General features: G+C 54.1%; 1 protein-coding gene across 2 annotated transcripts in view; it reads right to left on the bottom strand.

Moving 5' to 3' along the window:
* Window positions 1-26,179, bottom strand: part of PLXNA1 (plexin A1) — a 126,826-nt gene that overhangs the window by 81,436 nt on the left and 19,211 nt on the right. For both annotated transcript variants that reach the window (XM_064156823.1, XM_064156824.1), the window contains exon 3: window positions 23,236-23,418. In XM_064156823.1, the coding sequence (XP_064012893.1) occupies window positions 23,236-23,418 (183 nt within the window). The remainder of the gene's footprint in view (window positions 1-23,235; window positions 23,419-26,179) is intronic.

Below are 26,179 nucleotides of genomic sequence, written 5' to 3'. Positions count from 1 at the left end.
CATCAGCCCACGCGGCACGGAACGGCGAAGCACGGCGCTGACCAGCACCACGCTCGTCACCTTCAAACCTTCCCAAAACCTCCCCTGACCATATATGCCCACATTGCTTCGTCAGCAGGATGGAGAAGCAGAGCCCAAGACACCATTCCAGCAACGTCGACAGAACTGCAAAACTGTCAAAAATGTTTTCGATCTCTCTGTACCACAACCAAACTGCTGGAAGGAGGGAGTGAGTGACAGGGCACCTTCACCAAAGTCAAACATGGGAGCAGGAGGGAGCGACAGAGAGAAGGAATAAGAGAAAGGCATTACAAGCACACACGTCCCTTGTTGAGATCCACATGGGTACAAGCACTTGCCCTGCCTCCTTCCCCAGCAAAGCCCCTGGTCCCGTCCCCCGGTCCCCGTGGCTGCTTTAGCAGCCTCGAGCCATTGATTTCCCAGCTTTGCCCTTCAAAACTCTCCTGGCTCAGTGCCCGGTTCATATCGTCTAGTCACTCAGGAGCAAAATATCTCTATTATTATTGCAATTATTTCCCAATCAGCATCACTCAGGGCTGAGGCGGACAGAGGGGGGGCCCCGACAAGCGAATCAATGGACAGCCACTGCCCTGGGGGCTGCTGGGGACTGGGCAGGAGGCACTGGCAGCTGCCAAGCAGCATGGTGAAGGGCAGACGTAGGACAGGGAACCCCAGGGACCCCTCCACATGATGCTGTGGCCCAGCAGGATGGCTGTCCTCAGTCTTTGCTGACCCTCAGCCAAGCAATGGTGTCACAAAATAACCTGTGCATGGAGAGTTTGTGCAGTCACTGAGCCCATGTCTCTGGTTGCTTCAGAGACACTTCATGGCTAAAGAGAATCAGTGGGAGCTCCTTGACATCCCAGTGGGGGAGGTACAGCAGCCACCAGGGCATCAGCTCCCCAGGGAGGGAGCAACAGAGCACCTCAAAACTACCCTTCCAGCAGCATGGTGCCTGCATCTGGTTGTGCCTTCTTCAGCATAAATACACTGTGGGACCCTAGCGCTACACCTCACAATAGAGAGTAACACAGGCATGCAAGTGGGTCCCACTGCTTCTCAAGCCATAGGAAGAGAGGAGAAAGCTGCAGATGTGGGAGAGCTGGTAGTGGATAGGGAAGGAAGTTTAGCCCTGCCAAATGACAGACAAAAGCAGTAAATACACACAGAAAAATGGGATTGGGACCTTCTGTGTTCCACTGTTCCACTCCACACAGGAAAATGCCCTGGGTGACAGCACATCACAGAAATACAGGATTATTTTCCCCTCCTGTTTATTAATTACTGTAGTCATCCCAAGCATCTCAACAGGCCTCAAGCACACTGAAGCCATGGCAATATGTCACCCTCCTGGCTATCACAGGACTTGATTCCACATGACTAGCTGAGGGCAAGTTAAGACCTAAATGTACCAGGGAAGTCCCCAGGAAGAAAGGTCTCACCTGAAGGACACAGTACTTGGTTTATCAAACAAAAAACATCCCTTCACTGTCAAGGCACAGGTTTCTCCAAGGAGACTGCATCCTTCTGCCCCATGGGGGCCAGCTCCAACCCTTGGCTATGTCTCCTGCAATACCCTGCCCATTGCACTGACTAGCAAGGAGAACAAACCCAGAGCTGCAATCCCCAGCCTCTCCACAGCTTAGAAGTTGCTATCTCTCCTGCAAATCTCAACCACTGCTGCTTGGGACATGCCTATGGCCAAAGATTCACCCCCTGCTGCAGGTCAGCAGCAATGGGGACGCCCCTCTTTCCAGATCTGTCAGGGGAATCCCAAAGGGCAAGGAAGGAGGCAGTGGGGCTTTGAAAGGGATGTAGCAGGGAAGACGGACAAGCCCCCAGGCCTGCAGCACATCTGGAGATCAGCTGTATCCTTTGCTCCTCCCTCAGCTTCAGGAAAAGAGCTGTTTCCTTCCTGGTTTCTAAAACAACACAGCAGCAAGAGAGGAGCTGCCTGAGGACAAGGTGGGGTCTGTTGATGTGGCAAACAGAGGAGCCCGTGGCAACAAAAGCCCACACAAGGGAATCTGTGGAGACACAGACCGCAGGGAGGGCAGAATCTGCTTCAAGGTACCCCTGGCAGTGGGCCCTATTCCCCTCCAGCACCTGTACCAGTGGCCTCACATACAGATCCAGCAAGAGCCAAGTCCCCGTTTCAGTGGGGCTGTGCCATGCCCTGCATCAGGATTTATCCATCCATCAGACTCTAAAGCCTTCTGCAACCCCACCTCAGCAGCTCTCCATTCACTGAGCGCCAGCCATGTAAGCACACCAGCTGCTATGTCCACAGCGTGCAAGCTGAGAGCCATTTGCCACAGGGCTACATTGCAGCAAGGTGGAGCTAACAGGAGCTAAGTCCACTGCCCATTCACCTCCGCCCGAGGAGAAGGACAAGGCTGTCTGCATGGGGTGATTCAGCTTTACCTGTTTAACACCGACTTTGATCCCTTCCTTCCCATCAGGCCTCTTGTTACTGCAGCTCTGGACTGTCCTGGTGTTTTATCTCCACGGACAAATCACTTCAGACTGCCCAGAAGCAGCTGATAAGCAATAAACGATCAGAGTCTAAATATCACAGGGCACAGAAACAGCATTAAATATTAACACCCAGCACAGGCAGCAGAACTGCACATCCAGAACCTCTTACAAATCCAATGACAAAATCACACATCACTCAATGCACTTGATGGGAATGTAAGGGATCAGGAAGAGGCAGAAAGTTAGCCACACTTCTTGTTTAACTTTTCCTTTTTTTTTTCTTTTTAGATCAACATCTTCACTACTGGCACGACACAATTAAAACTCCAGGCTCTGCCTTTCCTCCAAAACAATCCCTGCTCCAGACATAAGCACCTCCAAGATTACAGAAGAAATCTTCTGCTGTTCTGTGCCTGGTGTTCCCAGTGATAACAGCCAGCTAAGCCTGCCTTCGGGCTGAGCACACAGGAGAGTGCCTCCAAATATTTTGCTGCAAATCAGACCCTCTCACTCGCACCCATCTTGAGCTCTTGACATGTTTGCTAAATTCCCTGCTCTCGCTTTTCATTTACATTTTAAGGCTTTGTTCCCACACCCTAAATCTCTGGCCCTCCTGCAGCAGCTCCAACCTCAAGAGCCACATCCCGGGCCACACTACACACCCTCCTCTGCGTCTCTGCAAAGCCAGAGCAAAGCTATGGTGCCATGGCTCCCCACCACACAGAACTTGGAGCAATGAAAACCACTTCTCTGCAGCAGGCTCTCCCTTCGAAACCAGGATGAAAATAAGGCTTTTCAGTCTGCAGATAGAAGTAATTTTGAAGGAGAGATTGAGAAGATTTAAATACAGAGATTGCTTTCCCTAAGGATGCTGCTCAAGATATTTAAGAGCTCAGGTTTTACACAGCATGGATTTCCTCCAGCACCGACGCAGAAATCCCCACCCTGCTTCTCCAGGCAGCAATCCCTTTGTCAGGCTGTCAGGGAGCACTGGGTCCCGGTGGCCAACACGAAGCCCCATGGCGACCACAGGGCTCACCCAGGAGGCAAACTGGAGTGAAAGGGGGCTGGAGCCCATCCCGAGCTTTTCAGATACAACAGCACTCTGCCACAAGTAGTTGTAACCTCAGACCTTGCAGGTCCATGCAATGGGAAATAAAGGAGCACAGATAGATTCCTAATAAATTACACCTGAAGATGCAAGGCTGCTCTCTGAAAGCTTGGCATCAGCCAAGACTAGACCAGAGCACACAACACATTCAAAACCAAGTTCTCAGAAGATCTCTGAGGAACACCTACCACCTTCCTCACTGCTGACAGGGGACCTCAAGTGGAGCTGTCACCCCCTGAAACTTGCCTGCATCGTGACCAAGGAGCTGTTCCCAGCCAAGGATGCAGGTCAGCACCCAGCAGCCTAGCAAAAGACAAGTAAGCACCAAGCATGGCTGGACCTCACCAGCATGATGCTGGAGGGAGTGGAAACAACAATGGGCAGACAGCCCCTGGATAAACGGCTTTATCCCGAGACACAACCCTGGCAGGCACCCATTGCATTCCTGAATATCTGTAGAGGGAGGCCAAGGGGTGGGAAATTATGTTAATTAAAGTTTTAATTACTGTAACCAAACGAGTAGTATAATTACTTTATTCTCATGGAGACTTCAAACTGATTAAGGACCACGTGTGTAATCTTCGGGTTGATGTGGGTTTTAATTAAACGTGCTGTCAAAGACGGTGAGAGGGGAAGGCAGGACGATGGCTCAGCCCTGCCTGCTCCTGCCTGGACTCCCCCCCCCCCAGAGACCTTCTGTGAGCAAGGAGCCTGGCCTGGCAGAGACATGAAGGTCAAGGGGAGCAACTACTGCAAAAGGCCAAGGATAGTTGCTTTAGGAAGACCAAAGCCAGAGGGATGCACGCAGGTGCCTCAAAAGAGAAGCTCCTGTCCTATACCTCGGCCCTCAAACATCTACCTTCACAAACATCTCTAAAGCAACCCCACACGGGGCCCTGGAAATACTAATGAACTGGTGCTGCCAACTGGAGGGAATGATTAAAAAACAATTTCACAAAGGTATCCTTTTCAAATAATAATAACACTAAAAGACAAAGCAGTAGAAATTAAATTCCCAGTCCCCTACCTCAAATAAATAGTATCAGAATTTGAAATGAGACATAATTACCCCAGCAAGGTTAAAGCCGCTAATGCACACGGAATACAGAATCACCATCCATCATCATCATATCTCATATCACAGCCATTATTTATAATTAGAAGGCACGGTTTAAAAAACACATAAAGACGCCCATGCAATGCAGTAATTCTTCTGCTATTGCTCCTGGAGGGCCAATGCCTCCTCTGATTTGTGGAGTCCAAGACCAGGCGAAAAGTCAGGCCCCCAAAAAGGCATCCTTAAAATGCACCTCGCCTAAGCACCACGCTGGCATCAGTGGTACACAGCTGGGCTGCAGAGGGTTCTCACTGGCCATTTCGAATGCAAGCAGGCTCACAAGGCTTCCAGACAGTCTTCCTCACTTAACTATAGGGAATTGACTTTTTTTTCTCCCCTCAATGCCAATGCAGGAGTGGAGCTGAGCAGACACTAGACCCACAGCCCAGCTCAGCAAGGCAGTGGCACACAAGCAATGGCCAGCCTGCAGGACTTTGCCTGGGCTTTCTCCTCTGCTGAGTGGTTTTTTACCTATTACTAAAACCACAGAACGAGTTATAGCAAGAGCTTGGGAAACCAAAAGCTAACCCCAGAGCTGCTGAAAGCTGCCCTTTTTTGAAGCACAGGCTTTTCAGGCTGCCCCCGTGTCCCAGTGAAATATTAACAAGCTCCCGGCAAAGCAGGAGGAAATTACACTTCATATATTCTGGGGAAGTGCACAGACAGCAGAGCCTACGCGGCAGAGCCTGGCTCTGGAGGGACCTACCTCCAAAATCCCTTCTCCTCCCAGCAGTGAGGAGCAGCAGGTCTGCAGCCCTGAGGGGACCTGCAGCAGCTCCGTGCACTGAAGCCAGAACAGGGCCCTTGCACAGAAAAGCACAAACGCTGGGATGTGGGTTTGTACCCTTCCGTGGTGAATAAAAACCACCAGCAGCAGCTGGAGACTTGGTCTGGGAGCACAGAGCCACAGTGGCTGAGGCTAGGAGAAAAGCCCGGGGAGGAGAGCACAGAAAGGGGACACACACACACACACGTGTGTAAATCTATGCTAAGGGGTTTTCAGAGATGGAGAAACAAGTCAGGGTAAGGACAGGAGAGGGCTAAGCCACAGCCAGAGAGGAACAAGTCCCACACAGAACAAGCTCCCCTTCTTGCTCAGCCCTGCTGCTGGCTGTGAGCAGGCCAAGGGGAACAGCCGAAGCCGCCTCGCCTGCCAGTCCCATGACTGTTACTCACAGCCAGAGCTGAGCTTTCTCACAGGTTTCACTAAGCTGCAAACCGAGGAAAAACAAGGAGAAAGCCTAAGCCCAACAAAAGGCCAGCTCGCAGAGGCACTGCTCTGCAAAACCCAGGGCACACTTCTCTACTGAAGGTTGCAGCAACCGCAGTGGAACAGCAGCTGGAGGTTCCGGCAGGGTCCCTTGCCAGAGGTGCCACGCTCCTGCAGCATGAGAGTACAATGGGCAGAGAGAGTGGCTGGCATGGGGCACATCCCGAGGGAGGAGCTCTGCAGAGCAGCACCATGTCACTGCCACTACATAAGGGAGCCATAAGCCCGTCTGGGGTTCAGACACGGTGCTCACTTGGCTGTCAGCTCTCTAGGGCAGGTTTTCTCAAATGATTGGTACCAGTCTAGGTACCCTATCATGAATGACAGCTCTGACCTCTAGGCTGGCAGGCAGAGTACATAAGGCAGGTCTTTAGGTTACTCTGAGTGTTTTACAGCTCCTCCTCTATTACAGACAGACTGCATGCCACCCAACATGCCAAGGATCAGACCAGTCTTGCATAATCAGATGTCTGGGGAAAACTATCTTGGGATGCAGCAGGGGATGTGCTCCCCATAGGCTGCGGTGGGGAACCACTGCAAAGCCTAAGGGTCATCTCCCCACAGCCAGTGCCTCCCCAGGCCCTGAAACAGACACTGGCCTTCAACCATGCCAGACCCCAGAGCACACACCAGAAGGACCTTTAACTCCAATGGCAACAAGTTTACCAGAACCAAAAGGCGCAGAGAGAGGAGGAGGTGCTTTGCAGGATTGAGCAGAGGATCACTATTTGCCCTTCCAAGTACTGAAAACTAATCTCCCCTTCCCCCCTTTTTATCCCATTGAAAACTTGACAGAACCTCCTAGTGCTCTGCAGTCGAAATTGGCAGGTCTTAAATTAATTGACTGCAATTTTACACAACAACATGTTTAGCTGCGAGCTGGCCTGTGGCCCGCTTGGCTCGCCACTGCTCCCCAGACACTGTTCAAGCAACCTCCAAAACTTCATAACACATCTAAGGCGAGGCGAGCAGGCTGCCAACGTGACCTGCTCCCTGCCAAAAACCAGCCCTGCCTCCCCGCGCCCCCGCCCCGACCCTGCGCCAGCTCCTCCGTTGTTTCTCCCGCTCTCGTTAATGGCTTCTTAAATTATTCTCATCATCTCCGAGGATTTTTGCTCCTCCAAACAGTGAGGAGCACGGAGCGGGCTGGGTTGTGGGCCCGCTGCTTTGCCATGGAAACGGCAGCAACAGGACCGATGTGCACAACAGGGGCAAGAAAAGTCAGGGTGGTTTTTTTTTTCATTGCAATCCATCCTGATGCATTCCTTCTCTCCTTATGTTTAATACCCCGAGGGATGAAGCTCAAAGCAAAAGACAGTGATGCGGTGGCTGGTCTGCAACGTTCCCAAGCAAGGCTGAGTGCCTGGGGTAATGCAACGACACCACCCCAGAGCCCAGGAATGAGAGAGACGGTGCCTGCAACCCACCTCTGTCCCACTCACAAAGCAACCGCGCTCCTCTCAGGAGCGGGTGTGGGCTGGCAAGCACGGCTCGCACAGAGCCTGCCCGCAGCCTCAGCCCCAAGACGGGAGGTTGGTCCCAGCTCAGGGTCTCCAAGCCTCCCCGCCGGAGCTCCCGCGAGATGCTGCTGCCAGCGCCTCGGCCAAGCGCAAGCCCCAGCGATGAGTCAGCCTCAGCTCCCAGCCCTAATCTAATCCCGTCCCCGGGGCCGGGCAGCTTTCCAGGGCATGTCCACGACATGAAAGGCAGGCTCTTGCCGCGCTGCCGGCTCCAGAGCCAGAGGACGAGAGGGGAGGATTGCTCCGGCTCTGCCCAGGACTTGGGTCGAGCAGCTGATGCTCCGCGAAAGCCAAACTGGGGGTGGGTTGTTTGTGTGATTTCATTGCTTGAACAAACAGAAACATCCTGTATGTGATTAAGAGCCTTTATGAAAAACACACCAGCGCCGAGCCCCGCAGCTGGGGCCGAAGGTACGGCTGTGGCTGCAAGGCAGTGCGCAGCAAGGCTCGGCCACGCTGGGGTGAGCAGAGCTTCCAGGCAGCTTCAGGCAGCCTCAGCATCCCAGGGGTGCTTCAGACCATGCATGAAGACAAATATCCCCTCCTAAGAAAGCATCTTCCTCATCTCTTGTTTTTTTTTAATGCCAACCTCCTCGAGCCCTCACTCGCTTAAGGAAGCAAGAGGCACAGCAACGTTACCCACAGCCCGTGAGACACACAGCGCTGGCTGCACAGGGAGAGGCAGCCGAGGCCCTAACACCCCTCTGAAGCATTAATTCTTTCCTTTTCCACCTTCTGCCCCAGGATACCAAACTACTCTGCGCATGCCTGTAGCTTGCTCCTCCTTTTGGCTGTGGGCATCGCCATCCACAGCTGTCACGTTTCAGAGGAGAAATGGGAAGCACAGGCAGGAAACCAAACTGACCACAGTCCATCCCCCAGCCCCCACTCCCAAAGTATGGAGGAGTGCAGCTCCTGCCAAAAACCAGGACTTGCCTGGACTCGTCCAGCCGTCACCTCTGCAGCCCCTGCCCTCCGCTCCAGCAGAGCTGCCTCTGGGGAGCCGCGCCAGGAAAACACATGCTTTGTTTAAAGAGCACAGGCTGAGGGGAGAAAAAAGGCACTTAAACACTACACACACACCGAAGAGAGAGAAAATTGGAGTTTTGAAGTTGTTTCTCTTCTGCAAGGTTCAAAATAGGGCAAGGTTTTTGTTGTTGCTGGGAGGCTTTAAAGAAACACATTTCATCCAAACCATCCTTGAAACATTCTTGACATTTATTACCATCAACTTTTCCTCCAATTAACTGCTTCTATAGGACTACCCTTTTTCTGATGAAAAACATCACCAGAAACTTGAAAGCCATTAAAAAAAAAACAACAAAAAAACCCTGCTCACTCTCTCAGTTTCTCCCTGCTCATAAGCATAAACAGAATTAGGGAGGTTAAGGGGGTCAGAAACAACAGTTTTGACGCAACAGCCTTGGCCAGCAAGAGCTGCCACCCAGGCAGGGGCATTGAGAGTGTCTAGAGCTCACTAGATGTTTGCAAAAACACCCCAGTGCCACAGGCACACAGTGCCAACCCCAGCACTGGCTCAGAAATGCACTACAGGCCAAGTCTCAGCTGAAAAATTGTGTTCTTGGGGATTTGGGCTGGGTGCCAAAGCTTTCACAGCACGGCAGTGAGGACACTCACACAAGTGCAGCAGCACATGCAGGAGCAGGGAAAACAAAGCTGAGCAGAAGTGAGTGGAGACGTATCCATCCCAGGAGAGAAGCACCAACAGCCACCTGGGCGGATATGGTGTTGGGGAGGGACAGAGCTGCTTGCATGCTCTCTAATTGGTTCCATTTTCAGAATAAAGCCCAGGTCCCGTTTCAGCAGGCTAAGCAAGCAGGCAGCAGGCAGAAAGGCATCCCTCAACTGCCATCTGAAAGAACGAGCTGCAGAGAGGAAGGTAAACAGTGATGCTCATGTGAAGAGGCACGGAGTGAGACCCTCCACCTCTCCTTAAGCTAGTAGGATGCAGTTACTTTCTGCCTCTGGGATCAGCAGCTCAAGAGGGCACAAGCTGCAGGGGGACACACTCAAGGCAGCCCAAGCAGCACACCTCACGGGGACCACAGGTGGTAGGTGTCACCACAGGCTGTGACAGTCCTCACACAGCCTCAGGCCAGAAATTACCATACCATACAACCATACAACAGAGTTACTGCAACCTACTGTGTCTTCCCACAGCTGAGAGTGGGATGGCATCACCACACTGTATGCCCGTAGTCACCAAGATGGACCATACTTGAAGCTGAAGCAAGCACATTTCCAGTTCCCTTTCCCTCCTCTTTCATCCACCCCATACCAAAGGTAGCAGTTTTTGCCCTCTTTGGGCACAAGCAGCAACTGGAGGAAGAAGCCAAAGCTCACACATCCCATGTTGCAGTGGGCTGGACCTCGTGGGAGAAAGGCTCAGCCCAGGTGTCTCATTCCCAGCTTATTTGCTCCAGCCACAGGCTCGCTCTTTCCCATCAGCAGATTTTAGGGGGAGGGGGGAGGTGGTGGTGGAAGGAAAGTCAGGAAGGAAACCCCTAGCTGAGACGGGGAGTGTTTATCTCACCTTCTAGAAGAGAAACACGTCTTTAATTTTAAACGTTGAGTGTAAAAACAGATCCCTGGAGGCTCATAAATGTACCAGAAAGAGAGGGAGAGTTACATGGAGAAACCCTGGGGAAATAAATGGAGAATTCAATTTGGGAAGTTTCCATCCCTCGCACAGGGTGGGAATTAGCTGGCAAGGGCCATGCAGGCAAGGTGTAGTTTTGGAGGGTTGGAGTTGGTTTTTTTTACAAGGTTTTACTCATTTCTCACAAAATCCATCGCAGATATCACACACACCTCATGTACCCCCAGGAAAACAAGCGCCAAAGGGATAGCCAGGATAAACAGATAACCAGCCCAGCCCCACCAGAGAATCACAGAATCAACCAGGTTGGAAGAGACCTCCAAGATCATCCAGGCCAACCTAGCACCCAGCCCTGTACAATCAACTAGACCATGGCACTAAGTGCTTCATCCAACATTTCCATCCTGGAGGGGCAGAGGCAGGTACATTGTAGAAGTCTCACTGCCTACACGTCCAGCCATCCCCAGCATCCCTGAGGTATCACAGTATCACAGTATCACCAAGGTTGGAAGAGACCTCATAGATCATCAAGTCCAACCCCTTACCACAGAGCTCAAGGCTAGACCATGGCACCAAGTGCCACGTCCAGTCCTGCCTTGAACAGCCCCAGGGACTGTGACTCCACCACCTCCCCGGGCAGCCCATTCCAGTGCCCAATGACTCTCTCAGGGAAGAACTTTCTCCTCACCTCCAGCCTAAATTTCCCCTGGCGTAGCTTGAGGCTGTGTCCTCTCGTTCTGGTGCTGGCCACCTGAGAGAAGAGAGCAACCTCCTCCTGGCCACAACCACCCCTCAGGTAGTTGTAGACAGCAATAAGGTCACCCCTGAGCCTCCTCTTCTCCAGGCTAACCAATCCCAGCTCCCTCAGCCTCTCCTCGTAGGGCTGTGCTCAAGGCCTCTCCCCAGCCTCGTTGCCCTTCTCTGGACACGCTCAAGCATCTCAATGTCCCTCCTAAACTGGGGGGCCCAGAACTGAACACAGTACTCAAGGTGTGGTCTAACCAGTGCAGAGCACAGGGGCAGAATGACCTCCCTGCTCCTGCTGACCACACCACTCCTGATGCAGGCCAGGATGCCACTGGCTCTCTTGGCCACCTGGGCACACTGCTGGTCTCACACCCCAAGCTCCTCACCAGCAATGCTGAGCCTTTTCTGCGTGGCTGCAAATGCACCAGCCTCGCTAAGACACCCACTTTCCAAAGCTAATTACAGACGCAGCCATCCTGGCCAAGACAGGCCTATTTCTGGAAGCTTTTAAAGAGAAACAGACACAGATATATGTATACACACACATGCACAGCAAAACTGCATCATGTTTTTCCTTCCTGGTTTGTGGTTTTGGGTGGGTTTTTTTTTCCAATTGAATCATAGAATCAGTCAGGGTTGGAAGAGACCAAAAAGGTCAGCCAGTTCTAAACCCCCTGCCATGGGCAGAGACACTCTCAGGCTGGCCACAGCCTCAGCCAGCCTGGCCTTAAGCACCTCCAGGGATGGGGCCTCAACCACCTCCCTGGGCAAACCATTCCAGGCTCTCATCACTCTCATGGTGAAGAACTTCCTGCTCATGTCCAGCCTGAACCTACCCATCTCCAGCTTTGCTCCATTCCCCCCAGCCCTGTCACTCCCTGAGACCCTAAAAAGTCTCTCCTCAGCTTTTATGTAGGCCCCCTTCAGATACTGAAAGGCCACAATAAGGTCACCTGGGAGCTTCCTCTTCTCCAGCTTGAACAGCCCCAACTCTTTCAGTCTGTCCTCACAGGAGAGCTGCTGCATTTCGTTCAACAGCTACCAGTTAAAGCAAAAAAGAAAAAAAAAAAAAGAAACAAAAAAGCACAACAAAGCCATGGAGCAGGGAACCATCAGGCCCTGAGACCAGCAAACCTGCTGCATTCACAGCTTCCAGGACTGCAAGCTGCTCCACAGACCTTGAGCTTGCCCACAAGCTCAGAAATCCACCACTGGAAAGATTCTGCTGCGTCTTTCAGTGAAAACCTAGATTTAAGTCCCAGTGTGGAAAAGCATCACCAGTGACACAAGTTTGGTGGTGCTCAGGTTTTAGTAGAGGTCGCTGCTGGGAGGATTAGGAGGATGTAAGAGTCAAAGAGGACTTCTGCAGGTGAGAAAAGCCCTGTTGGGAACATGTGGATGGTGTCTCCATCAGGGTGAGGAGATGGCATCCATGTGTCTCCAGCTGCACACTGCTTAAGCCTGACTGAAGAACAGCCACGGTGAAATCATCCCCACATACATTTAACATCATCCTGTCACCCACCACTGCCTCAATTCCCACCCATGTGGCTCCAGAGGTCTGCCAATCTAGCAAGGAGGATTTGTCCCCAAAAAGGCAAGGAAGCTGCTTGCCTCAGCAGCCACCAGGCCCAGTGAGTGGCATTGCCAGCATTAAGCCTCCAGCTACAGCAGCACCAGGTTTGCTCTGTGGATGCCAGCACATAATTAAGATCTACAGGGCTCTTTCAATCACTGAAGGGAAAGAAACAGCAGGGAAGCCTCTTCTGGACATGTTACTGGTGCTAGGGTGCCCAAGGGATGCTGGTGTGGTGGCACAAATCCAACCCAGCCCTGGAGCAAGCAGCCAGGCTCTCTGCTCTCCAAACTGCTTCTTCTCACCTGCTCTGGAAGCTGTAACCCTCACCCAAAGCCAAGCCTGTGCTCCCCCCAGCACAGCATCACCTCTAACTCTTGCTACAAATGGAACAGGCTCATTTAACAGCCCCATGGATACTGCAGCCTGAAGGCAAGTGCCCTCAGGAAGAGCCACTGCTGCATACATGGGAGCATTTGAGGCTTCAGTCTGGTTCCCCAAAGCAAGGGTTTGGGGATGACAGTATGTTCACACAGGTATCATCTGAGGAGAGGCTCTACAAGATGCAGACCCAGCACAAGGAAATGGCTTCTCTTCCCGCTCTGCCTGCCCTTGCCCAGAGGCATCCCAGGGACCAACAGTGACAAGAGTTCTCCAGGAGCAGCTGGAGACCAGCAGCAATATGGCCAGGAGCCCTGGCCCTGGACCTATCCATTGTCAAACTCTCCACTAGTGCCCAGACAAGGGACAACCCTCTGCCTGGCCAGCCCTCAGCAAAAAGCCTCCCCAGCAAGGACACTCCCCTCCTCCCCCTCCTTGCCTTGGCTGGGAGCTGAAGTGACCTTCCTGGGGTTCCAGACAAAGGGAGGAAAGCACCAGGGAAGGCAAAGCCTGCAGAGACCAAGCTCACTCCTGCCCCAGAATACTCTCATTAACCTTTCCCCTCTCAGCCAAACCATGGAGTTTTGGAATTTGGACCCACCAGCTCTCAGCTTGCACCGCTGCAGCATCAAGGAGCAGGACAGGAAAGCTGCAGCCCAAGAGCATACTCAGCCTGTGGAACGACCCCATTTTCCCCAGAGAGTCGATCTTTCCCCAGCATGTCCCCAGAAAGGGACCATGGGTGGGATGGAGCAACACCTCCACCACCCCAGAGCCATGCACAGCCACACTGCTGCACTAATTGTTTCATTAAATGTCATCGCATTAAGCCAGTTGCATGAATTTAACATTGTCCCTGGACTGTTGTTTGCCTGAGAATTAAATTATGGCAACATTTATTGTTTCAACAAGTCTGTTAGTACGGGGCAAGGCTGGAGAAGGGGATGTGGGCACAGGCAAGTGATGCCATTTCAGCAGCAGGGCTCCTGCGGGCAGGCGGCTGCAGAGGTGGGAAGCACTGCCAGGGCTTCCTTCACGGGGGAGGGAGAAGGGAAGAATTAAGCTAACAGCCTGTTTCAAGCAAAGCCAACCGTGCCAGACCTGGAGAAGTGAGCCAAACAGCCTGGGAAGAGAAAACATCACTCTTTTGGAGTGGATAAAGGCTTCACCTGGTCCCAGCAGCCACCAGCCAGCAGGGCAGAGAGCCATCCTGTACCTCTCCAGGCATCATGAACTGTGACTGTGTCCACGGGAGGAGCTCAGCGTGGCCAGTCCAGCGCTTTTGATCTTTCCAGATTACAAAGCTTTGCCACGCACAGGAACACTGCAAAATTTCTCATTTATTCTTCCTTCTCCCTCAAGCAGCTCCTCTCTGCAGTATCAGAAACAAAGGTGACAACCTTATGCTTTGTAAAGAAAACCGTCGAGCAAATCAGACCAAAAATAGCACCCAAAACTGACCCGGGTCCCCAGCCGAGGGGAATGAAATGAAGACAAGTGAAGGAACAGCTTCAAGGTCACAGAGACTCTTTTCTTCCCCCTTTGTTCAAGGTCTGGTAAATTTTATCTACACAGGAGAGCAATCCAAACTACATCATTAGGGTTGTAGCTAATAAAACCCATGCAGGCTTTTTTCAGCCCAGCATCATTTCCTTTGCCCGTACAGGGATTACAGCGGGAGGGAGATGCTTCCTCTGGCATCAACTCTACCAGCATGACCCATCCTTGCAAGCCCTGCATCCCTGAACTGAGCAGCACAGCGATGCCAGTTCTGTCCCAGCACAGAGCAACCGACCAATGCTGCCCTCAAGAGCACGGAGCGTGGCAAAATCAAAGCACTATCGCATTGTCCTACCTTGCTCTGCCAGACCGTAGGGATGCTCCCCACCTCCTCAGCTTGCCTGCACTCTGCAGAGAGCCAGCCTGTCACACGGTGCTGGCTCTCTTCCTTCTCTCCAGCTGCTAAATAGTATTAAAAGAACTAAGCACTCATTAAATAAAACTTTCCTACTATTGCTTCCTATGTAGACAATTGCTCTCACTGCCGTGGGGAGGTTTCATGCCAGCAGCTGGTCCCTGGGAGCACAAAGAGCAGGGAGGTGCCAGGATCAGCTCTGGTACAGCACAGGCCACCCAGGGAAAGCACCCGAGGGCCCCAAAATCCAGTGCCAACCCCCAAACAATGGCACTCCTCTTGCCCATCACATTCCCTGCTGTGTCTTGCTGCAACCCTGCTCTTCCACTCCAGCCAAACTGCAATGGGTAAGGAAAGGGAGAGGGAGGGTTTATAGGGAAAAGCCCCAACTTGGAAGCAGCTGGGGAGGTTCCAGGAAGGTTTATTCAGTGCAAAACCCTTCAACTTCACTCCTCCAATCAGTCAGAGGTGAGACATGGGAACCTCGAGGACCCACCAGAGTAGGAGAGGAAGAATGTGGGGCTGGTGTGCAGCAGACAGAGCTGTTTCTCGCACTTGTGAGGGTAGGAGAGATAAGAGTAAAAGGAAAAAAAAACCAGAGGAAACAAGTAAGAATGGGACATGTTTACACTTGGGGCTTTGATGCTCCTTCTGAGATGCTCTTCCCTGCCACACCACCTCAGCTCAGCCCAGCAGCCTACTCCACCCTCAGCCACACAGCTGCATCCAGTCAAGGGATTAAAATAAGAGCTCACTAAATGCATTTCGTTGTGAAGTGCCATCGTGTGAAATGCTTGGCATTACCCTTGCTGTTGTGGCCTAAGCCAGGATTAGCACGCACACCCTCGAGGCCAGGAGCCCTCTTTCCATAGCCAGGTGGCATGTCTAAACCTCTGGAGCTGTGGCTCCAGCTGCACTGCCCTTTGATGAGCAAAGCTCCCAGACATTTTCTTACCCACGAGGCTGGGCAGGATTACCAACACAGTTTGCTCACCCTGTACCACACAGGCTAAGCATGACCCAGGCAAGATGAAGGCTGAGCACTCTGGTCCCATCTTGGATGCTTTTTGGATAGTTGACAGGTCTGGGTTTAAATCTGGTCCCATACCCTGTCACCCAACAAGGCCAACTCCCAGGAGAAAAAGGGGGTCTGCACCCAGCTCCTGCTCCTGTCCTTCACCTCTGTATTTCTTCTCACAATGCCAATCCCACAGGGCACCTTTCTGCTGCCTTCCTCATCAGTATCAGCCTGCCTACCATCCTTTCTCCAGCTCCATTCCAGAAAAGCCCATAATTAACAAGGGCAGGGAATAACAGAGGCCAGACAGTAGCTCTTCTGAACACCCTGGGGCTGAGCACTATTCCCTCCTGGACCTGCAGTGGAGATGAATGAGTGACCCCATGTCTCACAGCCTCACAGATGGATGATGGGCTCCAGCAGTATGCATCCCCAAGTGCCACACTGCACCTTCACCCCTCTCAATCTATGACAGATTTTCCTCCCAGTTCAGAGGGGAGAAGCAAGGAGGTCAGCCTACAGGGACTGAGGATGGCTGACCTTCTCCACTGTCATGTCTCTACCTGAGGCAGTGCTGGGGTATGTGAGGACCCAGACGACACCAAAACCACCTTGGTCCCTGCTGAGCACACATCTTCCCTCCTCCAGCAGGCCACAGGCTCTGGACAAATTCCTCGGGCAATATTAAATCTGGGTTAATGGAGCTGCACAAAGGCAAGGCAGAACACCAGCACAGTCCCTTCCCACCCAGGCATACCCACAGCCTCTGCCTCTCCAACCACTGCTTGCCTGATGAGCCATGAGCTCCCCACATCCTCCCTCTCCTCTGCTGCCTTTGGTGGGAGGCTGAACTATTCTCCCACCCAAAAAGCCAAAATTAGTCAGCATTTGTGCTAGTGAATAGGCACAATGGCTCCAACAGGAGGGACCCAACAGAGCTGGGACCTCCCAGCTCATTTCCATCTCAATGGGGTGGCTTTTCACCCCGTCCTGTCCCCACGGGGCCACCACAGAGGCAAGTTTCAAAGCAAGAGTCATGCTCCCGCTCTTCCTAGTAGAATAGGGGTCACAGGCAGGGGCCACAGCCCCAGAGAGATGCAGCAGAAAATGCTGAGCAGCTTCATGCTTCACCAGCCAAATCGATCCCACCAGCAGGGAGAGAAAACTCAGTGCTCACTGCCAGCACTACATGCCCCCAGTGATGGGCAAGTCTGCACATGCCTTTTCCTAGTGCAGCCCCCCAGTGACTTGCCCAGGGGTTTAGAGGGGCTCAGAGTCCCCACCAGTGACCCCAAACCGTCACTCTTCCACCTTGCTGAGCCATGGTCATGACTGCCCTAACCAGCCCTGCAACATGGGGCAGGCCCAGCGATGGCACGCAGGCACAAACACGCAGACTCTGGGACGTTCTCCTTCACAGCCCTGTTTCCCCTCTCTTTCCAAACCGGCAGCCCCTGCCAGGACACGGAGTGGTCTGCAGGGAAGAGCTGCAAAGGCAGTGTTGATGTGTGTGGCTTGCACAGACCCACCAGCTTCTGAGCACACCCCATGGGGCAGCACAAGCTGGCTCAGGGGACTGCTGAAAGGCATCTTGCCCTCAGACCCCTTTCTTGGGGCACATTGGAAGCCAGGTTCACACCCAGCAGCCCTTCTGAAGACGTGGGGTTTTCAGGATCTGCCTCCATCCCTGAGCAATGCATTGCTCCCAAAAGTCACCTTGCCCTGACACCAGCAAAGCCGGCGGCAGCGCTGCCTTCCCCGCTGGCTGCGGACTGATGGATGGGGTTAGGCGGCACAGTGCCTGCGGGCACCGGAGCCAGGGCAAGGCGAGACGTGCACCGTCAGCGCTTTCGGCAGAGAAGGCTGGAGCAGGGCTGGCTGCTGCCGCTGCCTCCCCGGCTGGACGGGTGCCAGGCTCCCCGCCCTCGCTCACCTGCTGGCTTTGTGCAGAGCGCAGAGCAGATGGAGGGAGGGGGGGGTGAAGAAAGAGGGTTATGGTTTGCGAGTCAAAAAGCCTGGGGGCACAGGGGTGGAAGCAGAGAGGTTCAGGGGCAGGGAGCCCACTGACACCTCCCCTCTCCTTCCCCACGGCTTCCTGGGCGTGCTGGAGCATCGCTCGGAGAGACAGAAGCGTGGAAAGGTTCAGCCCTATCCATCTCGCAGGAGGCAGGAGCTGGAATATCGGCAGCATCCCCCTCCAGAAGTCACTCGAGGACGAAGCTGGCAGCTGCCTGCAGCCCCGGCCCCGCCGCCCCGGCCGGTCCCCAAGGCCAGCGGTTCACGATGAATTTCTAATTGTTTCCTCCAACAATGAAACATCCTGTTCAGAGCCGGGCGGCTCAACAAAGCACGGCGCTGGCAAGCGGGGCCCCTTCCTGCTGAGCAGCAACGGGGCGCTGCCGAGCGCTCCCCGCCACGAGTCGGGGGACGGGAAGGGCTCTGCCACCCCTTCCCACCCCCTCATCCACTTAACACGGCAGTTCTCCAGCCTCCACCTTGATTAAAACAGCTTAACGACTCCAGCAAGGGCTCTCGAGGGGGTGGGGAGCCGCCAAGAGGTATTTGATGGATTCACTTTGGCAACCGTCGGCTACCTTGTCACGCCAATAAAACTGCTGCCACTGACTGGGGAGAGGCGCGGATGCACGCTCCAAGGAGCAGATCTTCCTCCCAGCGCTGGGGGCAGGCGTCTTAGGGAACTGTGTACATGTGAGGAGGGAGTGAGGGGTCCCCATCGGAGGGAAGAGGGGTGGAGTAGGAGAGGGCAGAGGGAAGAGGCAGAAGGAACAAAAGGCCCTTGTGCTGGGCAGCCAGCTGGGAGAGGCAGCAACACGGGCAGGAGAGGATTTCCAGGGTCCGACGCTCAGTGAGTCCTCAAGGGTCACTGGCTGACACCACCAGGGCTAGGACAGGCTTCATGCCCCAAACTTGCCCCTCCCCCTCCACAAGCCTGCCGAGGTGCAGGCAGTAAGTAGGGTAGCCAGCAGTAGGGTCACGAGGGGAGCTGAGCCCTTCTGCTCACTCCAAGAGCCAGATTTCAGCCACCGCCACACAAAGGGCCCCTTCTCAGCCCTAGCCGCTTACCCTGGCCACTAAGCAGAGCCACTAGGCAGAGTGGGCAGGCAGCCTGGCAGCTTCTCCTTCCAGCTCATGTGGACCACGATCAGGCCAGGCATCATACCCAAGAGGCTGACATATGGGGGCTTTTGAGATGGGAAGAGAGCCAGCAGCCAACAGTGAAATTCCCAAAAAGCCTTTGGTCAGCAGCTTCCCCCTTCTTGGGCCATACCACTCAGACATGCCAAGGGCTGGAACACATCGAAGCATCCTTCTCTAAAGCTTTAAGAGAAGCCTACTCAAAGGAGCTGCCTCCACGGGCTGCCAAATCTGGTCCCTGAAGCACAGGGAAGGACAGAGGGCAGCACGGGAGCCCCTTGACCCTCCCCAGGACAGGACAGGAGCATCACATCCCACTGCGTAGGGATGGGGGTGACCCACTTAGCGTGAAGAGTTTGTTATTCTTGAAGTGGAGGAGCCAAAGAAGACAGATACGAGGCCAGTTCAGCTGTGCTTTCCGTGGGAGAGAATAAACAAGCTGCAGCAAGCACGAGCCCCGGGGTGGGGGGAGCAGATTCCCAATGGAGACACGTCCTGATGCATGTGAGACATGAACCCTCACCCCAGAGCCAGCTGCTTTCTGGACAGTGGTGACTTGGTAGCCAGATCACCCTCAGAAAGCAGGAGCTTGGCTGTGTGTGAGGGATGTGTAGTCCAATGCTGTCCTGGATGGGATGCATTGGCTGCACCATCCCATAACTTTGCCCACATTAGGGATCTCCAGCATTTAGATCTCAGGTGGTGCTGGGTATCTCCTGAGGGTCTGTGGCAGGAGGGAGAGATTGCAGCCTTCTTGCTCCACAGCAGCAGAGCCACCAACTGCTTTGAGAAAGGAGCTCAGCTCATTCCCCCAGAAATAACCAGACAGAACCCAAAACTGGGTCAACCCACAAGGGCCACACTGGAGCTCGGTGGAGGCCTAAGGCAGTCCCTTGTTTGCATAACGAGGAGCAGATGGCAAACTAACGAGGGCAGTCCTGTCTGTGCTGCACCTCCCAGGATACCCCACTGCCCCAGCTTGGAGTCACCAGCCCAGCACAGCGCAGTTATTGGGGAGGGGGCTGCACCATCACACCCCTTCCAGCATCATCCTCCTTCCTTCTCTCCATACAACACATCAAAGCACACACAATACAGAGTCCTTGGGATGCACTGGTCAAGAGGCAACTACAGGTGCAGTGTAAAATATGCCTTTCCAGCAGGTGACTGAGCACTCTGACTGCCTTCACACACGCAGTTTTCTGTCCACTCAAAGAACAGGAAACACACCCTGGGAAAATGACAGCTGCCCAGCACAAGATTGCCCAGAGAGGACAGGTGGTTTCCAGGTTTCCTTCCAGGAAAACCCCAGGCATTGAGAAGCAAGTCTCTCTGCCCTTGCACAAATGTCCCCTGGACATCCCCACTGCAGCATGCTCATGGCTCACGTCCCCATTTCACTTCCCCATCCACAGCATCCTCAGCCCACAGGGTGCACGGCCGGGTCCCTGACGCACCAGCTCGGGAGCGTGGAGGAAGTGGCTGAGCGCCAGCCCCCGCAGCGCAGCGTGAGAAGTCATCCCCGCACGCTGCTCACCCAGGCAGCGCCAGCAGTCCCCCGAGTGCCCCAGTCCCATGACTGCTGGCACAGAGGACAACAAGCACACGGGGCCCAGGGCTTTCCAAGTCTGGCCTCTGCATATAACTCAGGGCCAGCCAAAGATAACTGTGCCTGCCTGGTAACCCCGCAGGGACAAGGCTGCAAGCAGGCTGCCATCGCCTTCACTGCTGCGACCTGAGCATCCTGCTCGGGGTCCCCTATGTCCACCTCCTCCAGTGCTTCCCCAGCCTACAGCCCCTCTCCCATTGCCAGGTTTGCAACTCTGACATTGCTTGCATTATCTTTCTAAACACACCCCACCAAAATTAGGGTCTCCCTGCAGCTGCAGTGGCAGCAGGTGTTGCCCAGCACCCCAGCCTCACAGCAGCAACTGTTGGCAGCAGGGCTGGAGAGAGGCTGCAGGGCAGCCAGAGGCTCGTGTAGCTTTTTGGGGGGGACAAAGGGAGGCTCTGTCTGCACACAACAGCCTGGACAAATGCTGGATATGGGAGTTGCCATCCAAGGAAAATCCAGACACAGCAGTGACTCTGCCCTGACCTTACCCCAGCCCAGATGGTGAGATCAGTGCCCCTGCGGCAGAGCAGCATCCTTCACAAGGCTCCTGGGAGCGGGGAGAGGAGCACCCAGCTGTCAGCACAGCCCCTCTCTCCCCACAGGGGATGCTAGGGTGTGCCAGAAAGGGTAGGTGGAACAGGCAGGAGGGCACAGAAGCCACCAGGCTGCACCAAGCCTAACTTAGGTGCTTGCCAAGGGGATGGTGGAAACGCCAACAGCTTCAAAGCAGAGGGATTGTGACCACTGCTGGGACATGCACCCCTCCCTCACCCTCTGCCTGGGGAAACCACCTTGACCACACTGCTGCATCAATAATAGGAGACATGTTGGCACCACTCAGAAACAGATCAGCAGCCTCCCTCCTCATGCTCCTCAGGCAGCAGGGAGCCCTTCCCTCCCTCCGGTCCCACCAGCAGCAGGATCAGGTAGCTGCTGAGGCAGCACTTTGCTGGGCAGCCAGGCAGGGGCTGCCGCAGAAAGGCTGAGCTACCCACCCCAAGGTCACAGCAAGGAGCATGGAGACTTGGCAATACAAGGCTTGGAGCCTTCAAAGTGCCACCACTCTGTCATCAGCAACCCCTGCAAACCAAGGGGGCTTGGGAGCTCCAAGCAGACTATGAAACCTGCCTAGCATTCCAGTGCCAGGACAGGACTCAGAATTCTTTGTTCTCCATGAAGCTCCAGCTTCTTGTCCTTCTGTCCTACAGGGCCAGATAGACAGATCAGCTCTCTGGTGCACAGAGTTTAGAGAACAGGAAAACAAGCTGATGAAAGCCTTGCAGGAGAGAAGGATGCTCAAACCACAGCTGGGTTCCAAGTCTTGGCCTCTGCCACAGCTTTGTACTGCACAGTCTGCACCATGGCCAGGCATGCACCCCAGATCACTGCTTGCTAAGTGGATCTAAAGGTGCAAAGACCAGAGAAAAACTGAAAAAGGGAAGGAGAAGAAACCCCTAAATCTGTTGTGTAAAAAGCAACTGCCAGTCTCTCTAGATAAACAAGGAACTAGAGGTGTAACACTGTTCCCGTGGCTTTGCAAACCCTCCTCCCACATGCTCCTCTCCTTCCCATTCCCATTTAAAATCTCCCATCTGGAGCCCAGCGGCAGAAGCTGGCAGCAATGCGACACCAGTCCCCCAGGATCCCTCATCGATCCGGAAGGGAGGATGAGCTGACTCTGTCAGCTCCCTGCAGCCCTGCTCAACCCTGGCGCCACTGTGCCCCACACCAAGGACCACAGAAAGCCAAGCAGAGGATGTGGTGCTGGAGAGGACCACCAGCATCCTGCTCCCCACCCCAGCACCCAAAACATGCTGCACATGTTCCCCTCCTGCCCCCTAAACACACAAGGCCACAAACAGGTTGCAAGGAGTAGAGGCAGGGCAAGTGGGATATATGGGGACTATCATCCTGCTCCTGATTCCTTCCAGGGAATCCACCTTGCCTCCTCCAGGGCATCTTGACCAGCACAGATGAGGACAAGCAGCAAAAATGCAGGGTGCTGTACCCAGGACAGGTGCTGGAGCACCTTATAACTCATAGAACAATGGGCCAGATCCCTCAGCCAAGCCCTGGTCCTCTTGCCCCTGGCAGAGACCATACCAGGACCTTTGCACTGGCTTCCCAGGCCGAGGATGCAGTTACTGCAAGCTGTATTTAGACAGGGCATGTACAGCTGTAATTACGGGCATGATGTTATGATAACAGGAAATCTGTGCCCTGTGGAGATGCAGGCAGAGAAAGGCACACACAGAGCTATTTGCTAATTGCCACCAACAAGCAACCTTTTGTGCCGTGGCAGGGTACAGGAAGAGAAGTCTCCTCCACACCGGGCTAGAGCCATCAGCACACAGCCAGCCCAGGTCAATAGCAAAGTCATTCAGATCTGGCCAGAGCCCAGCCCATGGCAGCTGCAGGACAAACACACCTGGCCCTGAGGCAGAACAGGATCACAGCCACCAGTGGCCAGGACTCAACTTCCCTTGTTACAACCACTCCAAAGACAGAGCTTTTGTAAACTCGGTTAGCAAAGAGGAGCAAGTGGAAATTGCCTCTCGCTGTCTCTTCGCATGTTACCCTCAACATACCAGCTCATGCGATGATGGAGGCACAGTCTCACCTGTACCCTCGAAGGAGTGGCAAGGCAAGAGGTAGTCCCTCCCCACCAGCATCACCCAGAGCTTTCTTACCTTTTTGATCCTCCCGCTCCGTGTGCCCGCAAAGACAACAGTTTGTCCTCTGTAGTCGTAGGCAGCCACTGAGGTCATGCCATCTTCCTTGTCCACGAAGAGTGGGGTGCCCTCGATGGTGACGGTGCCACCCAGGGGCTGGTTAAAATCCTGCCCACAGAAATTGTCGTCGATCTGCAGCGGCTGTCAGAAGAAAGCAGAGGAGAGATGGGCACTTCGCCAGTGACATGTTGGACCTCCTGGATGCCCATCAGCCATATCCCACCTCCACTTCATTGGCTACAGCAGCTTCAGTAGCCCCATCCCTTGCCCGTCCTGTACCAGACATCCCACCTTACCAACAGAGGGAAAGGATGAGCTGATGCCTCCCTAAAATTCCCTATGTGCTGATGTAATGTACCTGGGACGTATCCAAGGTATGCAGCCTCTCTCTGTAGCTGAACAAGCTTTTAGACCAAGGCACCCTCTGCATCTTATAGAGCAGCACTTACAAATCCACTGGTATCCAGAGCAGCATCCCTGCTCCCCTTCTGCCCTTGCCACAGCCACCTCAGATATTGCAGATGCCAACAAGAACTTCCCAGCACAACAACCTCTTTCTTACCCTAACACCAACTTCAACAAGAGAACAGTTTGGCAGTAAGACAGGAGGAGCAGAATCCTGCACTCCAAACTTTCCTGGGAGACAAAACACTTCCCAGCCAAGGCCATGTCTGGGCTCCTGAAAGAGCTTCACTTCACAGAGCAGAGCCTCCAGCAAAGGCTACCCACCAGCCAGCCCAGTTCCCACTCCTGCAGGAATGTCTTTGGGAAATCCCCACATATTTCTAACACTACCTTGTCCCAGACAAGGCGCCTGGCTCGCTGCAGCACTCGCCCACAGGTCTGAGAGAAGCTTCTGTTAGCTCTGTCCAAGAAGAGGCCAAGGCAGAGCTGCACCAGCCCTTCTGCCCTTGAAGCTGTGATGGCAGGGACATCTAGCAAGGCCAGTCCTGCTGATAGGCAAAGCAAAGCCACAGGGATGACCCCTGCAAAAGTCAGGTGCTGGCCAGGAAGCAAGACCAGGACCAGCTCTGCAACATTCACCCCCTCCACTGAGCATCCACAGCACATTCCTCTGACCTGCTGAGCAGAACAACAGATCCTGGCCATGTGTATCTGACCCAGGGGGCACACTGGCCTCCCAGAGGTCCCACGCTAGGCCTCATGTAGTACTCATAGCACCATGACAATTCACCCCCAGCAGCCCCTGGCTCGTCTGAGGCAGCCATGGACTCCAGCCAAATCCCCAGGCAGCAGCAAGCCTGGGTGCAGGAGGCTAGGGCAGCAAGGCAGGAATGGCCGATGGTGAGACAGCCTGCGCCAGCCATGGGATTTTTCCGCTTCACGACATTCCTTATGTAACTTTGGATGTAAAGGGGAGAGAGGTTTTTTGGCAAGCAGCAGCCTCCAAATGCATGCCAATCCCCAAGGGGTTTTAAATCCATACAGCATGTGCATGGAGCATATGGGAAAACGCTGAGCTCCCAAGCTCCACGTACACAAGGGCAGTCCATAGGTCCATGATTCCACTCACTACTGTGAGGGTCAGCCCAGACTGGCTCCCACCAGCAACTTCTAGTCATGCACAATGAGGAAGAAACATGAGGTGGGAAAACATTCTGGTTTTCCGTGCCTCGGCGCAATGCACTGGCAGCCACAGTGGTTTCAGCCTCCTGCAGCCACAGTCCTCCTTGCTATGCTGGCCCCAAGGCCAGCAGTCCTGCTCCTGGCTGCTGTGGTGACTCAGTGCCATGCCAGCATTCCAGCAGGGAGGACCAGGACTGAGGCCAGCTGGTCACGTTCAGCCTCCCCAGGCGATGTGTGGAGGCTGGCTGCTCCTCGGTTACTCTAATCTGTTTGTGATGGGTGCCTGAATTAGCACACAGACAAAGATCAGCTCACTTCCCTGCCTGACCTTTGCTTGTCCTTCCCTAAACTGGGGGTGCTCTTAAGAGATGTGGGGACTCCAAAACAGAAACATGACCCCAAAAGAGGAACAGGTGCCTGTGTAACCACAGAGAAGGAGGGAAGGGAGACTAGGACCTCTCTAGCATTCCTCTGAACCCCAGCCTTGCAAGCACCATCTCCTGTTCATCAGCCAGCACATGCACTGGCCATCCTCACCGGGCTAGGTAATGCAGAGGACAGGAACAGGACAGCAGCAGGACAGGAGCAATGTTCCAACTGACCATGGAGCAGGACAGGAGCAATGTTCCAACTGACACCCAGCTTCCACCCAGACACTTTGCTGGGGGAAAAAAACCAACCACACTCTGGCCCTGACAACTCCTCCACATTCCAGTAAGGCAGCCCAACACCTTCCACCCGTCCACCGGCAGTAGCAGGCAAGTTAAGGGCAACACCACGAAGCTACTTAGCTCTTTCAGCCACCGGGTGCAGTTTCTGCTCTCTCTGCACTCAGTCTGCAGCTTCCCCAACTCCTCGGCTGCTGAATATGCAAGAGGAGAGATGTTTACCCTGTTTGCTCCTCTCTGCTTTGTCTCAACAAACTCTGGGAAACGACAAATACAGCTGCGCTCCGGGACCGCGAGGAGCCCCCGCCGTCACCACTGCGACGCCGACACCACCTCGATAAATAATTACGCCGACAATTAGCTCATTAACAGCAAACTGCCGCGGTAGGGAAGCGCAGGCAGGCGGCACGGCGAGGTCGGGCCAAGGGCAGCAGTACCAGGGTCCCCAGCAGCATCCCCGCGAGATGCAGGCTGCGGAGAGAGGCGAGGTGGAGGGATGGAGGGACAGAGGGACGGCTGTCCGCTGGCCAGCGCCAGCAGCGGCTGACACACACCACAGCCCTAGAGGGCCAGTGACCTTGCAGCATTTCAGCTGGCAGACGCTGGGATCTGCAGGAGGTGTCATGCTCTGCCTGCTCTCCCATTTG

The sequence above is a fragment of the Pogoniulus pusillus genome, chromosome 16, assembly GCF_015220805.1.
Source record: "Pogoniulus pusillus isolate bPogPus1 chromosome 16, bPogPus1.pri, whole genome shotgun sequence".
NCBI lineage: Eukaryota > Metazoa > Chordata > Aves > Piciformes > Lybiidae > Pogoniulus > Pogoniulus pusillus.
This window is presented reverse-complemented; position numbering and strand designations above follow the sequence as displayed.